At 40.3% G+C, this 22716-nt stretch overlaps 1 protein-coding gene across 1 annotated transcript in view; it reads right to left on the bottom strand.

The window, feature by feature from the left end:
* Positions 1-8320, bottom strand: part of Col4a3 (collagen, type IV, alpha 3 (Goodpasture antigen)) — a 90137-nt gene extending 81817 nt beyond the window's left edge. The window contains exons 1-3 of the mRNA XM_005395714.1: positions 8247-8320; positions 5938-5980; positions 3638-3679 (exon numbers count right to left, since the gene is read on the bottom strand). Of these exons, the coding sequence (XP_005395771.1) occupies positions 3638-3679; positions 5938-5980; positions 8247-8320 (159 nt within the window). The remainder of the gene's footprint in view (positions 1-3637; positions 3680-5937; positions 5981-8246) is intronic.
* Between the last annotated feature and the right edge of the window lie 14396 nt (positions 8321-22716).

The raw sequence follows: 22716 nt of genomic DNA on the forward strand, positions 1-22716 counted from the left end.
GCTCTGATAAAAGATATAGAGAAAAGGAAAACTCAAACTCGGAAACAAGATAGATATTCTTGGGGAGTAAAACAGTGGAAACATAAAATAGTGGAAAGGGCAGATACCACAGGTTGCTAGGCAGAATCTAGAAGCTGATGATAGTTACTAGGAGTTATGTGGATAATAATCTGGGGTCTGAGCTGAGAAGTCCAATGTTAACCTGTTTGAATTGCAGTGCTGGAGGATTCCCAAAACAGGAGACTCCAGAAAAGTGGGCACATGTAGAAGAGAAAGGGGATATAAATACACAGCGAATTTGGAATGCAGGGCTGCAGTAGGCAGGTTCCAAGATGGCACCCAGTGACCCCTTGCCATGGTATTCAGGTGCTCATGTGGTCTCTTTCCACACTGTGTCAGGATTGGCCAGTGCAACTGATGTGAAAATATGTCATGTCTGAGACCAGGTCATAAAGAGATCTTCCAGCTTCTGTGGTCTCTCTTGGATTCCTTGCTCTGGGGAAAGCCAGGCGTCATGCCAGCTGTCTTCTGGAGAATCTCACGTATGGGGAAACTGAGGCCTTTGGCACAGTCCTGCGCATGTGTGGTCCTGCTTACTGGTTCTCCACCACCATCCAGGCTTTGATGACTGAAGCCCCATAGACAGTTCTATGCATCCACGAGAGATCTGAGTCCCACACCACCCAGTCCGGCTGACCTTCAGACGTCATGTCAGATCATTAATGTCTGCTGGTTTAAGCTGTACATTTTCAGATAATTTGTTAGATGGCAATGAATAATAGAGCCACAATTAAAATTAAAAATTGGTTTAAAATAGTGTAAGATAAACTCTTTCCGGAAATCTTTCTGGAAAACAGGACAAAAAGAAAAAGGAGTGAACAATAAGGAAAAAAAAAAAAAAAACCCAAGAAAGTCAATCCAGGATGATCAGAGTGTGACCAACAAGAGTTTAAAAAATAAATAAGTAAAACATGCAAGATACTGAGAAGAAAATTGTTAAACAAATAATGTAAAGGAAAATTTTCTTAAGTGTTACAAATGAATTTTTCAGATTGATGGGGTATATTAAACCATCTCCTCTCATAGACACACACAACCAAGACACCTTATCCCAGCATTATGGAACACAGGAGACAAAGAGAAGATTCTAGAATACACGACAGCGAAGACAACACACACACACACACACAGGGCTTGGGATCAAAACGACACTGGGTGTGTCAACAGCATTTCCACAAGGGCGATATGAAAGAGTGGTTTCAGGATTGTACAGCATATTGATTTTCAGTCCGGATTTTATCATCAGCCAAATGGTACATTAAGTTGGAGGAAACACAAGGACATTTAAAAATATATAATGAATCAAAAAGGTTACTGTCTAGGCACACGTTCATAGTTAATAACTGGAGGATCTGCTCCCCCTACAGAGGGGAATTAGTTCAAGGAAAGAAAAGATACAGGATCCTGCAGACAGGATCTAACTCACAATGTCAGTCCTAGGATGAGCATGCGTACTCGGCCCAGGTTAGAGGCAGAGGGTGAGGGAGCAGAGACGGCAGCAAGTAAACAAAGGGACGGACAGGCTGTCTGAGGAGTGTAACAGTAGAGAACTATAAAGTGTCCAAGAAGATTTACAAACATGGGAAGTAGTGACTGAGGGGTGAACGTAATTTCCATAATTTATGCATACTAATTTAACCAGGAATTACAATGTAAGGTTATTTGAGAAGATTCAAGCAAAAGGAGAGCAGTAAATCATGTGGACCCTCTTCTACCAAACTGCAAGACAACTAATAATATTAAAATTGGCAATTTTTAAAAACTCTACAAGCCCATTTTTTCAGAAATATGAAAGTAAATAAATGGAAGAAAAATAGCTGCAAGAGTAGAAATTGGTGGCCTTGGAAAGATACACTCAGCTTTTTTTTTGAGGCAGGGTTTCACTATGCAGTTCAGGCTGGCATTGAGCTCACTATGTAGCCCAAACTGACCTCAAACTTGCAGTGATCCTCCTGCCTCAGCCTCCCAAGTGTCAAGATTACAGGCATCCACCACCACCCCTGGCTGTCCTAAACTTTTAATATTATCAGCATTTTATTATTATTTTTTACTATGTGCATGTTTTATTTTGCTAAAAAACAATGAAAGAAAATCCAATTAGCATCAGTTTTCTAAAACTCAAAATTAATGACAAAGAGCATTTACTTTAAATAATAAAATGTTCACCTCAAAAATGGAAATTTTTCTATGACTTTGCATTTAAAGTCCCATGATTTAGTGACTGTTTTCTCAAACTAATAAGCACTCTAAATTCATCTTAAGTGACATTTTTCTTCCATTTGGAAAACTACTAACTTAGTTTTGACTTCCCTGTAGAAAAAAATATAGCAAGAGTAAACATAGGAAAGTTTTAAAGAACAATGACTGAGGCATTTGATGAAGACCTTAATGCTGAGTGTTCTCAGCGGGCACAAGTAAATGCAACAGGTCACCTGCATTTGCACGTGCTGCTGGTGGGAACCATGATCATAAATCACCGGGTTTTAAGACCGTGAGAGGCCTTGGCCCTCATCTATCCTGTGCTCATTCCAGGGCTGGTCCAAATTCTATCTGGAGGCTGGAACTTTTCATTTTCCCTTGGGCACACGAGTGAACCTCATTTTGGGGAGATGGTGTGCAAACTTTAAAGCACAGAGCCATACTACATACATAGTTAACTTTTCAATCCAGAGCTCCAGCCTGCTTAGAGTCAGAGCCTGCAACCCTGAGGGCTCTGCGTCAGAGGAGCTCACCATAGGAGGAAGAACACACTGTGGTTGCCCTGGGCTCAGATTCGATTCCTGGCTGAAGTTGTTCATGAATATGCAAAACATCTTTTGCATAACAGTGGCAGAAGACAGGCCTGGTGGCGCAGGTCTGTAATCCCAGCACTCAGGAGGCTGAGGCAGGAGAATCATCGAGAATTTCAGGCCAGCCTGGGCTACAAAGTGAGTTCAAGGCCAGTCTGAACTGCACAGTGAAAGCCTGTCTCAAAAAGACAAAAACAAAACCAAACCAAAGCAGAAACGAACCCGTGGCAGACAGCGGGTGCTATTTAACAGTTGGAGTGGGGCTGGGCATAAGCCAATAAATTACCCTCTCTATAAAGGATAAGAAGAGAATCTGATATCTGAATTTGTTTTTTAAATGTATGATATACACATTTGAGATTTTTTGGGCTGCATAGGTTACAAGTAACGGACTTCATTGAGAGCATCAGTTCACATCAAATTGTGATTCAGTAAATTCTCTCTTTAGTGTCATGCTCTTCCTATGGAAGCAAGCACAGTGGCCCTCAGCTTTCAGTACATGTAAGTTATCTGGAGCCCCTGTAAGCCTACATTTTTCTGGGCTGCCACCTCCAGTGAGGAGGGATCCTGGACAGCAGAGGAAGCGAGTGGCCTGGGGATTCAGCTGCCGGGCTTCCCGGACCACACTGAGATATTGGGTATAGCACATTAGGTGTTAAAATGAAAGTAAGATTCGTTTCCAAAACTATTAATATTAAACCCTGTGGTATTTATGAAATAATAAAACAGCATTTTTAGTGTAAAATATAAGAAAGGTGGGGTTAATAATCAACCCTAAATAAACTCACCAAATGGATTATGCCACTTCTTTGATTAAAAGTAGTTATCACCTACGGCCATCGGGGCAAGTCTGTACTCACTGGCGTGGTGTGGGACGCTGTCTGCATTCTGGTGCCCCTGACTTCCCTAGGCCCAGGTCACTGGTCCCTGTGGCGCTGTGTGCACTATTCTGGCCACCAACACCCTGCACCCTCTTTCACATTCCTGTGCTTTTCCACATAATGTTTAGGCCACAACGCCTGCTTCTCAGTAGCTTTCCTCCGCTTGGCTAGTTTTGCTCATTATGAAGCAGTTCAACTCTTACCCTTTGGTTAAGCCTTCCTGGAGGACCATAATGTGTGATGAAAATGCTTGCATTTTTGAAAATTATTATAGTAACAAGACACACTGCCATTAATCCTCCTTAAAATTCTCCCCTCCCTTCAAACACAAGTATCCCATCATGTTACAACTTTCTGAAGCAGTTCTGAGAGTCTTCATTTGTGAATGTCTTTACAAGGTGCAATCTAAGGTGAATGCTATGGTCAAGAGCCATCTAACAGAAAGGCAGGCTCATATAAACATTACGGCATGTCCTCATCCACCTGATTCACTGTATCCGGCTCTGTGTGACTTCTGGCTCACCCCCAAAGTCAAAATGACCATTAAGGGTAAATGGTTTGAATTGATTCAGGACATCAGGGCAGCCATGGCAGTGCAACTAAAGACATAAGACAGACTTCCAGAATTGCCTCAGAAAGTGACAGGAATTATGGTATAATCATATTCAAAGTAAAAGGGAGTATGTTTAAGGGAATTAATATACACATGTCTTTTACTGTAAGAAAGTTTTCAAAAAATTAAACATTAACTGCATTTCTGAACACGCTTCGTACCTTCCCTAAATCCTCAGGTAGTGTTCTGTGCACACTTGCTCCTATAACATGTGTCGAGTTGTGCTGAAATAGTGTTTACATGCCTTTCTGCACCGTGTGGCTCAGCTTCTCCTACGCAGCCGCATCACACTCACCCCTATGTTCCCATCAGAGCACTGGTTCTTGCTGTGGGAGAAGAGGGGCTGTTCTCCTGGGGGTAGAAAGTGTCCTCTGAGCTTCCCATGACTTAATGGGCCCATTTGGTTGTGGGAGGAAGTCCTCTGGGCATAGCCTGAGTGGAGGGAGAACAGGCAAAGCTACATGTACCCTGCAGAGAGGAAAGCATGCCCAGGGATTATGGAGAATAACAGTCATCCCAAGAAGGGGAAAACGTGCAATGACCTTGAAGATCAGCAAGTTCACGGCAGGGTGTTGGGAGACCTTGGAAGCAAGGTCTGCAGCAGGAGCTTACCCGTGTTGAGGGTGTTCATGGGTTCTTCTAAACACAGGATGCTGAACTAAACCATCTGTTGTGCTCAGTGATATGATGTAATGGTTTCTCATTTCCCTGCAACCACTTTCTTCCCTGCTTTCCAACTTCAAATTTCCCCACAGATTCAGGAGTGGTATTATCTACCTTCACTTCACAAGTGTTTATTTGAGCACTTACTGTGTGCTAAGCCATAGTCTAAACAAGGGGGTCGTGATGGTTGATGTTTTAGTGAGTGTGGGACAATAGATATGATAAATCCATAATATGTATTGCATATCTTAAATAATCACAATTGCTGGGGAAATTTAAAATAAGAAAGAAGGAAACAAAATACCAAGGGTAGATTGAGAAAGGCTGGACAAGGTGGCCAGGAGACTCATCTGACAAAGTACTTTTGCAGGGAAGACCTGAAGGCAGGGAGGGTGGCAGTGACATTTGGCTGCAGAGAGCCAGTGGAATTGAAGCAGGTTTATCTTGCCAAAGGATCAAAATAAGGAAGAGGTGGAGAATATATGCAAAGAATGGACTATGACACTTCACTGAGCGTGCACTATAAAGATCAGTAAGAAGAAAGAGAGGACACCATCAGGATCATGGAGACAGTAGCCAGGGGACAGATAAGGGGATTGCAGGCATTAGTGGGGTTGCAGGATTGAAGCAGTTCGACTCTTACCCTTTGGTTAAGCCTTTCTGGAAGACTATGATGTAAGATCAAAATATATAGTGATGCTTGAATTTTTGAAAATTATTATAGTAACAAGACACACTGCCATTAATCCTCCTTAAAATTCTCCCCCTCCCTTCAAACACACTTATCCCATCATGTTACAACTTTCTGAAGCAGGTCTGAAAGTCCTCTTTTGTGAATGTCTTTACAAGGTGCAGTCTAAGGTGAACGCTGTGGTCAAGCGCCATCTAACAGAAAGGCAGGCTCATAAAAACGTGTTGTGTCCACACCCACCTTATTCACTGGATCTGGCTCTGTGTGAATTCTGGCTAGGGTGCTAGAAGGACAGAGGATGGGAAAATGGAATGTTTACGGAAGGACCATGAGTGGTAATGTCAAGTTCCAGGGCGATATCATGCAGGATGTCTCAGTTACTTTGTCATCACTCAGACAAAATTCCTGACACCCGTAAGTTAAATGAGAAGAAGTTCATTTGCCTCACATTTGTAAAGGTCTCAGTCCATAATCAGCTGACTCCAAAGCAGGGCAGCATGGCAGAGGGGCATCTCAGAGGATAAAGAGCTCATGGCAAGGCAGGCAAGAAGCAGCAGGGAGGGATTAAAGGAGGAGACAAGGAGATAGACCCTTCCCGGCCACACCCCCAGCGATCCACCTCCCCAGTCAGTCTTCACCTCCCAAGTCACATTTAGCTATAAACTCATTAGCCCACTAATCCGCTGATGAGTATCACCCTCCACGATCCAACCACCTCCCCAAGGCCCCACCCATGAGGCTTTGCGGGGACATCTAGATCTAAACCTTAACACAGGGGTATGGATGACTGCGGTCACATAGAAGACAAGATTACCGCAAAGGTAATTGCATAACATGTGCAGGCGCTGATAAGTCCTTTGTGCTAGGGAGGTGAAACTGAGAAGAGTGATTACTTTAAAATGTTCTTAATGAAGAATCCTGGCAACAACCCGCACCCACAAGTCATCGGGACAAAGCAAGCAGCTCCTCAAAGCATCCACAGTGAACTGTTCTCATAACATGAGAATGAGGTCATACTTTATTCTGAGTGATAGGGCTCTCCATTGACACAATAATGTAAGCTGCTGTCCACCTCTATGTTGGGAATAATGGCACAGCCGTACCTATCACAGCTTCAGAGGTAGCGCACTACCAACATAGGTGAAGTCTCCTCTGCTGTCTTTGAATCTTCAGTTAAGTTTGCTATATGAAAGTGCCTTTCAGGGAAATTGAACAAGAAGCACTCTAAACTGCTGTGGTTCACTCCTAGCTGTAGAAACTGAACTGAACTCAGTCTTCTGCAAATACAGAAAATCAGAAGGAGGGCATATAGCTCAGTGGCATAAGCACCTGCCTGGCACGTGCAAGGTCCTAAGTTCGATTCCTGGTACCCAGAAAAAAAAAAAAGAATGAAAGAAAATCAGAAGGAGAAGCTACTCAAAATGTAGGACACAGACAAGAGCACTAATCTTGGGGGAGAATGTGGGCTTCCCACAGAGTGAGATGATAGCACCTGGGTTACAATCACAAGTAGCAAAGGCTCCACAAACACTGACTCTCTGAACAAATAGATTCCAGAGTGCTAAGTACGTAAGACGGGTCATGGATGCAAATCATTTGACTATTTAAAATATATACATTTTAGACCAATTAAAGAGGATTAAAAGTGAAACTTGGAAAATAATAGCGTTTCATGGAAGTGGAGAGATTAGCAAATAAATAGAATGATGACAGCTGGAGTGAGACGTCACCCAAAAATAAACAAGGAAATGCAGTCTATGGCTTTGGAAAAGCAAACATTTGGATATTCTAGACATTGTGATGATCGACTGATCTTTTCTTCTCATTCAGACGACTAATATCATGTGAGAAAACTCTTCTGAGCAGATAGAGGAGAAAGCCAATGGAGAAATAACCAGAGACCTTAGGACTGACAACAGAGAAAAGAAATCTGACAGCAGGCACAGTGGGACAGGTAAGACCCAAAGCAAAGAGTGCTGCAGGAGTTGGAAAGCAGAGGTCAGGGAAAAGGCAGACAAGATACAAATGATAGTGGGCTGGGGGACAGAGACTTTCATTCCAGGTCATCTTCTTGTAGATTGACAGATGAAAAATTCTGCATAAAGCTAATATCTGTTAAGCAGGAATACAAGAGGATGTGAAAAAGGAATTTTTATTAATTCTGCATTTTAGAACCTAAACTAGCAGTAGGCACATGTAAGACAATTTATAAGGTGAAACACTGAAACTTTAAGTCACTTGATTTCTAGTTGTCAAGCATCAGCTACCTTCAGGAGCTCTCCGTGATGACTGTATTTTCAGACTTTGCTAATATTTTCCTGGTTTTTAATCTAGCATTAAAAATATTTTGCTGTTACTGCTAAAATAGAGCATGATTGTTCAAGTTGCAGCAACAGAACAGGCACTTAGATAGCTTTGCTTCACTGTTGGTTTCATAGGCACACCACAGATAGAACAACAAGCCCCATTAAATGAGTTTTCTTCCGACAGAGATCTCATAAGTATTGTATCCCACTAAAAACGCAGCACTTTCCTATCCAAATACTAACCAAGCCCGACCCTGCTTAGTTTCCGAGATCAGACGAGATCGAGGGCCTTCAGGGTCGAGATTGGGCGTGTTCATGTGGTATGGCCATAGACAAACGCAGCATTTTCTCTCGACATCTTTTCAAATGTGCAGTGCACTTAGAAAACCTTCGAAGTGTGTTTACTAGGAGGACAAATGCAAAATGATCACGTATGGAGACAGGTCTACAAAGTGGTACAGCTGTTCTTGGATTGGGCTTGGCAGGAAGTGTTTAAGGGAACCTCAGTACTGTTGGCGGCCTTAAGGTCACACAGTCCCGCTTGGGATTGCTGCATTATATTACTTCTGGGAGCAATGGGTGTTTGAGTGGACTGTTACAGCGCTATTGAGATCATCTGCCCTCAAGTCGACAGTTTGTTTTCCAGACATCATTCATGATAGAACAAGCAAAATCGGTAATATTCAAAGTCATGCTTAACTGTAGGGTCTCCAAATTTCATTTCTTTACTTTAATGAAAAACAGATCCTTTTACAGACAACAGTAATCAAGAATTCTGTGTGAGCTCACTTTTCTTGAACAATTATCTTTACTATAGAATTCAGTTATTATTATTATTATTATTATTTTTCCCCCTGGTACTGGGAATTGAACTCATGACCTCGTGCTTGCCAGGCAGGCAGTGTGCCGCTGAACTAAATCCCCAGCCCCTGAATTCAGTTATTAAAACCACTGCTGCTAGATACTGTATTGATGATCTTCGTAGTTTATAACTTCCCTGGAAAGAGAGATGGAGTCATAAAAAGTCATCACTGTGTGGCAATGGTACATCAAACATTTTTTTTTTCCTGTCCCAAGTCAGATTTTCCTATAGCCCAAAAGTATATACTATAACTATTGGCACACATTTCTCAATAAAACAGGACTACAGTCAAGAAAATTTCATGGTTAAAATCAAGATGAACCATTGAAAATGCTTAACAAAGCAAATGTGCCTTCACAATAAGCATATACTGTACTGCTCTTTTATGAGCAATGTACTTATAAATTCCTTGGTTACGAAAGGAGTAAAGTGGTTCAAGTTCATGTGGTGGGTGGGGTCACTACACCATACACAGCTCTTAAACAGGAATGTCATTTGGACCCAAGGTTGTCAGGTAACACAAGATATTCTGTAGAAGTAAAACTTCTAGGTAACTGGGATTTACTGCTAAAGTGTCTAAATTTTGATCCCTATCATTGTATTATATTCTTTCTGCCTTTTAAAATAGAGTGTAATGACAATATCCCCCTTTGCAAAGCACTATTAATGTTGCTGTGAATACTTTCATATCCTAATGGACTCCTGACACATAACTGCCACTAAATAAATATTAATTGAATGACACTATATGCATATTTTCATCCGCATTATTTGATGGCAAGATACTATATGGTTTAAATTGTTAAATATGCTCTTTTGAGTAATGCTTTTCTGTAGTGTTAGGCAATCTGCCTTCCCTTCTTTCTACTGCTGGTTTCCTGTGTATAGCTTTCTGCATCTCATCTGTACTTTTGTTTCCTGTATGCAACTGATCAAAAACTAAGGTAACTAAAGCTTGGTAGATGCCTATACATTCAGAGTAAAGAGATTGTTGGCAAGGTCTGAGGGCCTGAAGAATAAACAAAGTCCAAGAGCTTTGTAGTATTGTCCTCGCTTTTTTTTTCTGGATAATTAAAATTACAAGCTAAGACCCATGATTATATAACTAATAAGCAAATAGAACAATAAAATACAGGAACAATCTGAAGGATTTCTGATTTTAAAATTATTTGCAATAAAATAAGCACAGCATATAATTTACATCCCAATCATTTTTAAGTGTAAAGCACATTTCCATTGTACAACCAATCTCCAGAACTCTTTTCATCTTGAAAACCTAAAGTTCTGTACCCCCTAAATATTAACTCCCATTCTCACTCCCCCTTAGCCTCTGGAAACCACCATTTTACTTTCTGGCTCTGTCTCTGTCTATCTAGCTATCTACCTACCTACATACCTACTGGGACAGGACGAGGCAGAGACCAGCTGAGACCACCAGGCTTTTGGAACGCATCATAGCATGGAATTTATTGTGCTTGGGTGCAAGGAAACAGAGGGTGAAAAGGCCGTCTGTGTGATACAGAGAAAATGCAGCCTTTTTATAGGGCTTGAACAAAGGAGTCAAATGGGGAGATCAGGCAAGACACCTCAAGTGATGGGGTTTAGGCAAACATCTGTTGTCGAAGTTCTCTGGCGTCTCAGTGTTCAAAGTCCTCAGGGTGTATGGTATATTTGGGTGTCTTCAGCTGTCCCAGTGCTTGGAAGATTCCACACTCTATGTTATCTCTTATGATATCCTGTGTTTGGTGAGGGCGACCTAGGGGCTGAGCTGAGAACAACGTCTCTGCTGGCAGGCAGGTTGGGTGCTGGGAGAGTCATGCTAGAATTGAGCCTGACACTACCTATCTGTATATATGCATGAACATTCTCCAAGTATATGAGGTGGCTAAAATTCTACATGGTTAAAATTTGCTATCTCTGAGGATCGAATTATGGTGACTTTCATATTTGACTTTATATTCTCTTGACCTATCTCACAATTTTTGTGTGTGTATTCCAGCATAATCAGAAAAACCATAACTTTTTAACTTTCTTTAAAGAAAAGAAAATGATGGGGCTGTTGATGGGGTGGTAGGTTGTTGACCTATCTGCAAAAATGAAAACTAAAAATGAATTACTGAGGACAGCCTATATTTAAAGCTTAGCCGATGTTTATTTATTGTTTCACTCCTACACTCTAAGCCAATTAAACAAACCAAAAAATATTCAGTGTAATTTCAGACATTCAAGAATGAGTCAGTCTGAAAATAAATATTTTCAGGTACACTTTTCATTTTTGTGGGGTTGACAGATTGTTCCCTTGGTGGCCTTTCAGTAAGTTTGTGATAAGAAAGTTCTCAATCCAGACACCCAGACTATGAAGAGCCCTAGGCAGTTTCAAGAAGGCCCTTCAAAATACGGGACACAGAATAAACGAGAAGCAGGCTGACGGTATCCAGCTGACCATATTTCAAAGGGCTGGGTAGCACTTTTCAGGTTCTCCACATAAAACTCTTTGAAATATTTTTCACTTCACATAACCAGTGTCTATAATTCATAATGAGCAGGTACCTGAAGAATGGAAAGCCAGTTGTATGCCCAGAGATAGCAGTAGGACAGTGAAATGTTTTTATAGGCTTTGGCTTAGGGATTTAAAAAAAAAAGGAAAAAGATGTAACTCTGGCCACACTCCACAGTGATTTGGATTTAGAGGCAGAGACAGAAAAGATTATAGTGCTGGGCTGTTATGAAAATGCTACTTCCTTTAAAATGTCTAAGAGAGAAGCAACAGGTGTTGAAATCAGAGAAGAGCCAAATGATAAAATCCACATCAAAAGAAGACTTCCCATAATTGAATGCTGGAAATAGTAACGGAATATCTGAAAATGCTTACAGTTATACTATACTTGGATTTCAGGAAGCTCTAAGAATAATTGAACAGAACATTTTAATGTTTAAATGCAGAAAAAATAATATATATTAATAACCTTGCTTTCCCAGTGTTTCTATATGAGGGATTATACACAGATACTGTGTTTTTTTGACTATCTGAGATTCCATCTCACCACAGAAAGAATGGTTCTCATCAAGAAATCAAACAATAACAAATGCTGGAGAAGCTGCAGGGCAGAAGGAACCCTTCTACAATGTTGGTGAGAATGTCAACTAATACAATTACTATGGAGATCAGTATGGACACATTTCAAAAAACTAAAAGTAGAAATTCCATTTGACCCAAGGGTTGCCCTTCTAGGTTTCTTCTCAAGAGTTAAGACATCATCTTTCTGTGATACATGCCTCTATAGTTATAGCAGCACAGTTTGTAAGAGCTAAATCTTGGAAGTGGCCTATCTGTCCATCAACAGATGAATGGATAGAGAATGTGATATTTACATACAATGGAGTAATACTCTACCATACAGATAAAATTGAGTAATTTATAAAAAAAAATGGATGTACCTTGAGACCATAATGTTATGTGAAATAAATTAGATAGAAGCTTATATTACATGGTTTCTCTTATATGAGAAACTCAAATTATAAATAAAGAGCAAAATAAAAGATAGATAGTAGGAAGTAGGCAGAAAGATCTTTCTTAGCTGGGAAGGGGGTTGAGAGAAGGAGGAGGTGGTGGGGAGGAAAAGGAATTAAAAAGTAATTATGACATTTTATATACATGTACCGAACCCTCACAAAGAGTGTAAACTTATATACTACAAACATGTACTAATAATAAGAAAAGGAAAGAATTTTCATATTCATTACCATTCATAGTTTTGTGATTTGGTACCAAACAGTCCCTGAGACATAGCAGATATCTCAGTACATGGAAGATGAAACCAGATTCCAATTTCTTTAAGCCATTTTCAGAACTGAGCCACAAATACATTCTGTATAGTGTTAATTTCTTTTAAGGAGCACAGTTTTGCTTCTGGTTGTTCCTAATTTGTAATTCAAGGCAATTATAATATTGGGGCTAGGCTATAACTGTATTTTCATATGCCTTTTATCCCCAAAATACAGAAACAAGAAGTTAAATCTCTAACATAAAACTTTCCACACAAAACTCTTTAAAATGATTTAGAGCATGCTTTGCAAACTACCACCTGCAGGGGAAATTTGGTCCATCCGCCTGGTTTTACGTGGCCCTTGAGCTAAGAATGTTTTACACATTTGTGTTATTATGTGACAATAAAAAATAAAATTGAATTAAAAACATTATTAGCCTTTCCAGGAGAATAGTTGCCGGAGGAATTGAAGATATTGTCTCTTGGCTCATAAGGCCTAAGCTATTTACTACATTTCTCTCCAGAAAAAGTTTGCCAAACATTAGCATAGTGTAGAAAGCATAGGAATTGAACATAGAACAAAGAGATTCAAGTTTTTTTAAACTTTATTTTAAAAAGAAAATAAAAGTTAAAAAAAGGTAAAACTTTTCAAAACAAGACAATAGGAGTGTAATAATGGTTAATATAGTGTGTATTGTTATCTTTAAATTAGTCACTTGGAGCACAAGTTCTTGAGACTGTGTGACCTGGGCTAGTTAAATGCCCTCTCCGGGTCTCTACTCTCACACAGATAGTCTCTTTTACTTTAATCTAGTTTGTGTTTCAGTCTACATTTCAGCTCTTTACAAAATCCTATGAAACCTAACTTTTACGGCATCAAAGAATGGCACTGTGATCTCTATTTGCTTTGGAGGAAGTCAAGCTGGATGAGAATGAAAGGAAGTAATTGCGGTATTTACAAGTTTTAAAATGTCAAACTAAATAGTTTGGCCAAAACAGGTTTGTTTATCAATTGCTGTTATGGTCTGAATCTAGAATGTTCCCCCCAAATCTCGTGTGGAGCCAGCTGGCAGTGGTTAGAAAGATGGTTCCTATGAGTGTCACATAGAGGGATATATTCTTTCTCCAGCTCCTCTTTTTCTCTCTGTGCTTCCTGGTCATCAGGGTGTGGGTAGCTTTCCTCTGCTGTACCTTTTCACCATGCCATTTCTGCCTTGGATTCTGCTGACCATGGACTGAACTCACTGAACTGTGGGCCAAAATAAACCTCTTTGTCTTTAAATTACAGGTGTTCGGTGTTTTGTCCTAGCAACAGAAAAGCTGACTAATACCAGGAAAATTGGTACCAGGAATGGCATTTCTATGGTGACTGTAGCTGATCATGTGGTTCAGAAACCTTTAGAACCGGTTTGTGGGAGGAGTTTGGAAATGTTTAGAGGTGTTGGCTAGAGAAATCTTAGACTGCTGTAAGCCAAACTTGGGTGATTCAGATTGAAGCTCAGAGGACCGGCGTGTTGATAGGAATACAGACAGTAAAGACGAGGTTCATTTTGTAATGAAGACTCTATTAGAAACTGAACTAGAGGCCATGCATATTTAATTCTGGCAAAGAATTTCTCTACATTTATGTCTATATCATAAAACTTTGTGGGTGGCTAAATTTAAAGATGGTGGACTAGTAGATCTTTCAGAGGTCAAACTGCAGCATGGGTACTATTGTCTGCTTTTAGGCAGACATAGTGAAAATCAGTAGCAAAAAGATATCAAAAGTTTGTTGTTTTACCAAAAAGGAAGCACCTGCAAAACTGGGGCAAAGGAGAACATAGTTGCTGAAAAGATTAGCATTAAAAAGAAGCCAAGTACTTTGCATCAGGACAATACCAGCAGAACAGATGCCTTGAAGGCATCTCAGGAAATGGCCAGACCTACCTACTTTAACCTGAAAAGAGTAAACACCTTTGAAAGACTGTTTTGAGAAGACAGTGCCAGGATGTCCTGCTCATGCAGGGCCACAGAAGGAAGTGATTATCCAACTTCAGCCATCCAGGCACTGTGAGGTGCATGGTACAAGGGAGCTAGGCTTCTACTTGAGCTGGCTGCAGAGCTTGATGGCATACATAGTGTTGGCTTTTTTCAGTTTGCATGCAAAATTCAAGAGTTGTAGAGTCATTAAAGTTTCCACCCAAATGACAAAAGAAGCTCCTGGGAGGCCAGGAAATATGTCCCTGAAAGGGCAGTGCATGAAGCTATGAGAGTGAATTGAGAAGTGCAGTAGGGACCTCAGGAAGTTAGAGATGATGGGAACAAGAAATGTCTGCTGAGGAAAACTGTAGGCAGTGAGTACAGTCAGCCCAAGGGAGTCGTCACGTGGGCTGTGACTAGTAGTCCCATAGAGATGGAGCTACCTAAGCCCTGTGGAGCTCACATCGCACAATAACCTGCCCCAGATGCTGGCATGCAACTACAGGATTTAATGTTTTCCCTGCTAGGTTTCAGTCTTGCTTTTGTCTGGTCCCTTTCTGTCCTCCATTCCCTTTTTTGAAATGGAGATGTTTACCCTGTGCCACTGTCTATTGAAAGTATTTAACTTCTTTTTGATTTTTTTTTATAAGAGATTCACAACCAAAAGTTTGCCCTGAGTCTCAGAGGAGACTTTGGACTTGAGACTTCAGTGATTCTAGAACTGTTAGGACTTTGGCCACACTTAGAGTTGGACTAAATGCATTTTGCATAATAACATGGACATGAGCCTTTTGGGAGTTAGAGGTGGAATGTTATGGTTTGAACATTGAATATCTGCCCCCCCAATCTAATCTGCAACCTGGTCAGAGGTGTAGCCTGGTCAGAAGAGGCAGGTTTGTGGAGAGTTATTTTCTTGTCACTGGCTCCTCTCTTCTCTTTCTGCTTCTTGGGTGCCATGCTGTGAACAGCTTTCCTCCATGATGCCCTTTTACCATGTAGTTCCTGTCCTGGAGCCTGACTACCACGGACTGAACCCACTGAAACTGTGAGGCAAAATAAACCTCTACGCCTTTCATTTGTAGATATTGGTATTTTGTTTTAGATATGGGACAGTGTCTAATACAATGGCCAAGGCTATTCTGATCAAGACAGAAATCATGCCAAGTATGAGGGTCTTGAGTTTTATTCAAGTTTTACCTGATAAACTTCAAACAGGTGTATCATTTCCAGCCAGAGAAAAAAGGCAGGGGTGTCTCTTGACTTTGAAACATCTTGACTAGTTTCATTAAATCATGGGTATTCCCATACTATGACCCCAGAGTGAGGCATAAGACATTCTTTTAGCAATAAGGTAGCAACAATATGCATCAAAGATGGCAAAGAGCTGCAAAATCCATGAGACACCCTTTAAAAATGTACATGGACCAAGACATAGAGGAAGAAGGGAGAGAGTGGAAGGAAAAGAGATGAAAAAAGCATTAAGATGTGTCTTATACATGTACCAACCCCCATGAGGAATGTAATCATTACATATGCAAACATGTACTAATAATAAATAAAAATTGAAGGAAAATGTACTTGAAAATGCAATGCGTCAATCTGAATAAGTCACTAGGGAGGAACTGTGCTATTATCAATTTTAACACTTGTTTTTGTTTCAATTTTTTGATTTTTTTTTTTTCCGGCACCAGGAATCAAACTCACAACCTCGCACTTGCCAGGCAGGCGCTGTGCCGCTGAGCTAAGTTCCCAGCACCTCAATTTTAACACTTGTCATAAATATATAGCAATCAAGGCATTGTGCTGTTGGTGTAGAGGTGGACAAACAGACTGAAGGAACAGACAACTTAGAAATAGACCTATGCATATGTAAACCTCACAGATGGCAGAGCCAACAGTGCAGGTCCCTGAGGGTGGATAGACCATTTAATAAATGACACAGAGTCCATTGGTCACTCATATAGAACACAACAGCTTCTCCACATCATAATTTAGAGATCAATGCTGAATGGACTTGAGTGAAATGTTTAAACTTCAAGAAGGATATTTAAGAGGGTACCTTCACGTCTTCAAGGCAGGGAAAGATATCTTAAGTGAGATGCCACACCATACACAACAGCAAAATGGTCCATAAATTTTAGTGTTTTGAAAGAAAATATTTTGTTTCTCAGCACATGCCAAAGGGAGAATGAAGAGATACGTTACAAACTGTTATATGGTATTTGCTACATATTTAATTTAAAAAAGGGTTAGATACTAGGAATCGAAAGAGGGACAATGGACAAAAGATAGGATCAATCATCTTCTAGAAGAGGGCACATAATCCACAAAGAAGGATAAATTAATGTCTGGAGTGATTGAAGAAATGGCAGATTCAAACCAAACTCAGGTATGGACTCACACAGTCCACTGTGGCAAAAATAAAAGTAGGTTCCAGACTGGAACAACACGAAATTTGACAGACACAGACCAAAGGTTGGTGAAGAGGAGGAGAAAAACACTTATATCCTACAGGTAAGATGGAAACTGTTGTTTCAGCATGAATGCAATGTTTCCTAACAGAGATAAATGCCTACCTTCTCCACTCAAAGTAATGCCACATCTTGGGCCAGGGATTTAGCTCAGTGACATAGTGCCTGCCTGGTAAGCTTGAGGTTGTGAGTTTGATTCCCAGTACCAAAGAAACAAAAAGACAAAAACAAAAACAAAAAAACCAAAGTAATGCCACATCTAGCATATTCTCTGGAAAAAATGTGTGTTCCGAGACGGATGCACTACAAATGTGTTCACAGCAGTGACGGTTCACGCAACTTATGACAGTAAGAATTGAAAAACCCGGCAGGAGCTTATGCCACTGAGCTATATCCCCAACATGCATAGTGGTGCACACCTGTAATATCAGCACTTGGGAGGCTGAGGCAGGAGGATCTTGTGAATTTGAGACAAGCCTGGGCTACAAAGTGAGCTCAAGGCCAACCTGAACTGCATAGTGAGACCCTCTCTCAAAAAGGCCAAAGCAAACAAAAAAAAAAAAATTGAAAAACCCCACATATACTTCAGTGTAGAAGAGAAAAACAATTCTGTTATATTGAGAGAATGGGATATTATATAGTGTGAAAATGAATAGTTCTACATGCATGGCTAAAACAACTCAGAGAAAAGTAAGTCAGAACAAGATCTTGTTTTGTTACCCATACTACCCCCAAAATCCTGGGCTCAAACAATCTACTGGCCTCAGCCTCCCCAGAAGGCACTATTTAGAGAGACTATTATTTAATGAATATGTATATGTGTATATATATAATTTTTTTCAGCTCTAGGCATAGAACTCAGGTCCTTACAGATGCTACTCAAGCACGTATCATGGAACTACATCCCTAGCCCTATTTATTTTGAGACAGGGCCCCACTAAGTTGCTCCAACCTTCTGTCCTCCTGCCTTAGTCTCCCAAATAGCTGGAATTACAGTCATATACCAAGACGCTTACCTGGATGATACATGTTTATGACTTGCACTCATGCAGGCCAGAGGATCCGATTACGAATGTTAGACTATGTTTCTGTGTTCAAGAGGCTTGTATTCTAAGAATGTGCTGATACAGGACAAGTAATTGTGGAACATGTTGTCAAAAGTAAGATGAGTTAGGAGATGAGAATTGACTTTGCTTCTATAGAATGTGGCTTTAAAACAAGAATTTGCTTCTGTAGAATGTGGTTTTAAAAGCAGCAGCAACAACACCAACCCAACACCAAGCAGCAAACCTGTATGTTGTGCCAGTTCAACTTAACTGTCAACCCGCCTGAATCAAGAGGCGCACGGAGAAGTGGTTGAATCCAGGGGTGATATGCTCATCAGTGAGCTAATCCACTGACATTCACGGCTGACTGTGCCATTAGGAGGAGGGGCCCTGTGCAGGTGGGGTCACTGTGCCTCTGGAGGACTGGTGCTGTCCCCAGGCTACTTCTCAGCCACCATGAACTGAGCGGCTTTGCTCGGCCATGCGCTCCTACCGTGAGGTTCCTGCCTTGGGGCCAATGCAGTATGAAATGTGACATAGAAATAGCCACAGGAAAATATGGATGAGCATAAACTATGCAGTTCTGGGAACACAGGTGAACTCTGCACTGCAGGCAAGCTAGGATTTGCGTTGTCCTATTACTAACGCTGTACAACTGAAAATGCATGGGAAACATCAAATGCCAGTGGATTATTATTAATACATAATACCAGCAGTTCTGGAAAGGAATTCTGCACCTGGATTTTTGTGTTTCTAACCAACCTTGAAATCAAACTGCTAAGTGGGGCTCAAGGCACTGGCTGGCAAGTCATTTGAAGTCCTTTTACCAGCATTTGGGTTAATGGTTAAGGGTTGGCATTTCAAGTGTACTATAGTTTCCATTCAGTACTTTAGTTAATAATACATCATTCCACAGTGTCTCAAGAATATGTCAAAACAAGTAATGGCAAACTAGACCCATACATTTGGGATCAGGAGGAGCTTCGGATAAAAGGTATCTGGCTATCCATTTCCAATATACAAGTAGCATTAATTTCACTGAGAAAAACATATACAATTGGAATACTCGAGTTGCATAGATCCCTCTGAATCTCTTGTTCCATTCTGTATCCTCTCTGCTTTACAGTTGAAAAGGTCTCGGTAGTTTCTGATTGGTGTCTGTAGCAATACTGAGTATCTCTCAGCTTGTAGAATGGGCTACTTGTCTCTCTAACACACGACCCCACACCTTGGATTTCTGTCTATTGAAATCGAGGTCAACTGGAAACTAATACACAACTTCCATTCTTTTTTTGTGCCTGTAGATTTTATCTACAACGATTGACTGAGGACTGTCCAAAATGCTTTGCAAATCTGAGATCTGACAAATTGGCCTTTTCAACCCAGAATAGGTTTTTTGACTATTTGCTTTTTTGACTCCAGCTAGCTAATGTTAATTCCTATTAAACGACTATAAAATTTTACCAAAGAGGATTTCTTTTCTTCTTCAATGGAAAACTTCCATGTCCTAAAACTACTCGTGAACTTGTAAATAAAAGCATTTTTCTCGTGGAAAACATTCTCTTGTTCTTTACAAGGCTGCTAAGTAAATACTGCTGAACTTTTAGTTTCTTGATTCTTCTGGGACTAATTGGCTGTAAAAGACCTTATCAAGGTAACATCTTAATTTAATTAAAATAAATGTGTTTGTGAAAGTCATTTTTAAAAATGCAAGGTACATCATGATTTTCACATTAATATTAGATGTGAAAAATATAACTTAAATACTAAATTTAACATCAAGTAACTCACGACAGAGACAAGTTTACAGGTACCAGTCATGGAGAACTAAGATGCTTGTTTTGGAGTCTGAATATAAGGTTCTAGAATTCACAGTTAAGACCTAAAACCTTTGAGTTTGTTTGCACTATCATAGGTAGTCTACGAATGATTTTGTGAGTCTGGGCAGTTTTGTTAGTCCTAGGTCCAGCACATTCTGGAAATATCTACCAGCATTTTTATTTTCTAATTTTCTTTTTTTTTTTATTTTAAAGAGAGTAGTAAATGAGAAACAAACAAACAGACAAAATAGAACAGTAGCGGCGTACTATTTTCTAATTTTCTAAAAGAAGACTGAAATCTATACAGTTCTTTAAACACCAACTGTGTGCCATAGCTATGTATAGGAAAAATCCCTCAGCTGTGAAGAATCCCATTGTATACCAAGGAGCCAATAACACAGAACAGAAGAGAAGGAAGAACCAAAAACTGAATAGTTGGTTAAAAGTTGGTGAAAACCCAGCAATATTTGGGGCAGTAGAGAAGAGAATGTGCTCTGACCTTCTAGAAAGCAACTGTAGATTAAAAAAATAAATAAAGCCTTTCTCAAGCTGTATGTACACATATAGCCTTTGTGTCTGTTTTCTTTTCAATTCACATCCAGAACACAGAAAGAATACTGTACCTTAACGTTGTAGACAGTTGAACCTTGCCAGCATTTAGCTGTGTGCCTCTGGGAAAGTCTTCAATCTCTCTGGTCCTCAGCTTTCTTAGATGTGACAAGACTATCTATTTTCCTCGGCTTCTAGCAATGCGTGAGGAGGTCAAAACATGCCTATAGAATGTGGTACTGTCAAGGCTCTGAAGACATACATGACATATTATATAAATAAACATGTCAAATATAAGAGTAAATACTTTACTGAACTTCCTATTCTCTCTAAAAGTCACTGAAGGCATGATCCACCTTTCAGACAAGTTTTCTATCATTGCTGCACGCATAAAAATTACCCAGGGAACACCTTAAAAGCACAAGTCCTTCTGTACGTTCTCTCCCCACAACCTGTCCTTAGTGAACCTGGACAGGAGCCAGGGGTATGAATGTTTAGTCTGGGCTGGTCCCAGGAGTCTCAGTATTTAAGAAGTTCTCTCAGGTGATGCCCGTGGGTCACAGGGGACAATTCAGAAACCCTTGACGCAAAGGATTAAGCCTGATTTGGGGGTCATTTCTCAAGCTTTGGACTCGCAGAGGCTTTCGGGCAATTTCAAATCAATCTCTTTGGAATGCTGCAGATTAGATATAAATCCCTGGATCTGCTTGACTCAGTCACAGTGGCAGCCCATGTGAGCCAAAGGAACCACAACAGGCCACGGATTACCTGGTTATATCCAAATTCCTAAAATGCTTCATCTCTAGGATGACGGTGCGCCAGAATTTCCAGAGGTAAAATTTCCAGGTGATGGGAACAACCCAATCCTGGGGCCAGTGGCGAGGGTGGAATACACAGGAAAACAGGTAACACTACTGAGCGGATATGAGCCACATACGTCACAAAGGGAGGAGGCGAGGATGTGAGGGGTACAAATGATCAAAGTATGTGTTAGGTGTGTATGCCCATCTGCCAGAATGAAGCACATTAATCTGTACAGTCACTTTTTAAAAATGAAAAAGAAGAGGGCTGGGGATTTAGCTCAGTGGCACAGTGCCTGCCTGGCACTGTGAGAACATCATGAGTTCGATTCCCGGTACTGGAAAAAAACCAAAAACAAATAAGTAAATAAATAAATAAAAAGGAAAAGGAAAAAACTACTAAGCTTGCAATCACACAGATCAATCCTTCAGAGGAATATGGACATTTTCCTGGCTAAGTGGCTCACTCCCTGCCCCATTTCTATGTTCATGGACCTTCCGGCCAACTGGTAACATCCTGTTCTGCTCCTTGCCTGAATTTGCCATTCCTTTGTTTCCCCTATCCTGTCCTTAGTGGAGAGTAAAGACAGCTGGTACTCTCCCCTGGAAAATAAACAGAGAAAAATCTTTTAAATACCAAGAAAATGAAATGAAAATAATCCTTCAGCTTTGTCATTGTATTGTCACGTGTTGTAAACACTATTTTGGGTCTCCCATGAACATTCTTATGCTTCTAGACAGGAAGGTCCCTTGCCCCAGGTCATGTCCCTGCCTCGGGCTAGCCACCTGTGATGATGGGGTTGTGTGAGGCACAAAGTCTCGGGTGTTCTACCCGGCTCCTGGGCCTCAGTGGGACCAGCTGATTTCTGTGTCTCTGGTCCATTTGCTTCCTTTTCCAGCCAGAGGATATTTCTGAAGTGCAAATCTTTGTTGACTTCCTTTTGAATGCCACTAGCTTCTCAATGTCTTCAAAACTAAAGGTAAATGATTTTAATTTGCCAAAGAGAAAACAAAAGGAAGACCTTGCATTTCAAAAAAAAGAACATTTCTCCCTTTTTCTATAGGTTTTTTTTTCCTATTTGTAAAGCTTACCTCACTGTAATGGTTTTAAAATTGATTTTGAAACTCTTTAATCTATCACTAACTTGGGAATTCCTTGAGAACAGGGAATTTTTTTCTCATATATCCTATTAGTATATGGCCAAGAGTGTTTGATTATCTAAAAAAGATGTTTATCTCATTGCTTCATTTGAAATGATAAATAATGTAGTTGCAACAACATATTCAAATTTATTTGGTTCATTTGAAACATAATATTTATTGATACAATGCTTATGCCCTTTATATATGATACATTTTATTTGCATCTGTAAATAAGCAGTGAGATAATTTTAAAAACCAAACGTTGTGGTTACAAACTTAGTTCTAACCAGACC

This window comes from Chinchilla lanigera, unplaced genomic scaffold, assembly GCF_000276665.1.
Source record: "Chinchilla lanigera isolate Chin_1 unplaced genomic scaffold, ChiLan1.0 scaffold00052, whole genome shotgun sequence".
NCBI lineage: Eukaryota > Metazoa > Chordata > Mammalia > Rodentia > Chinchillidae > Chinchilla > Chinchilla lanigera.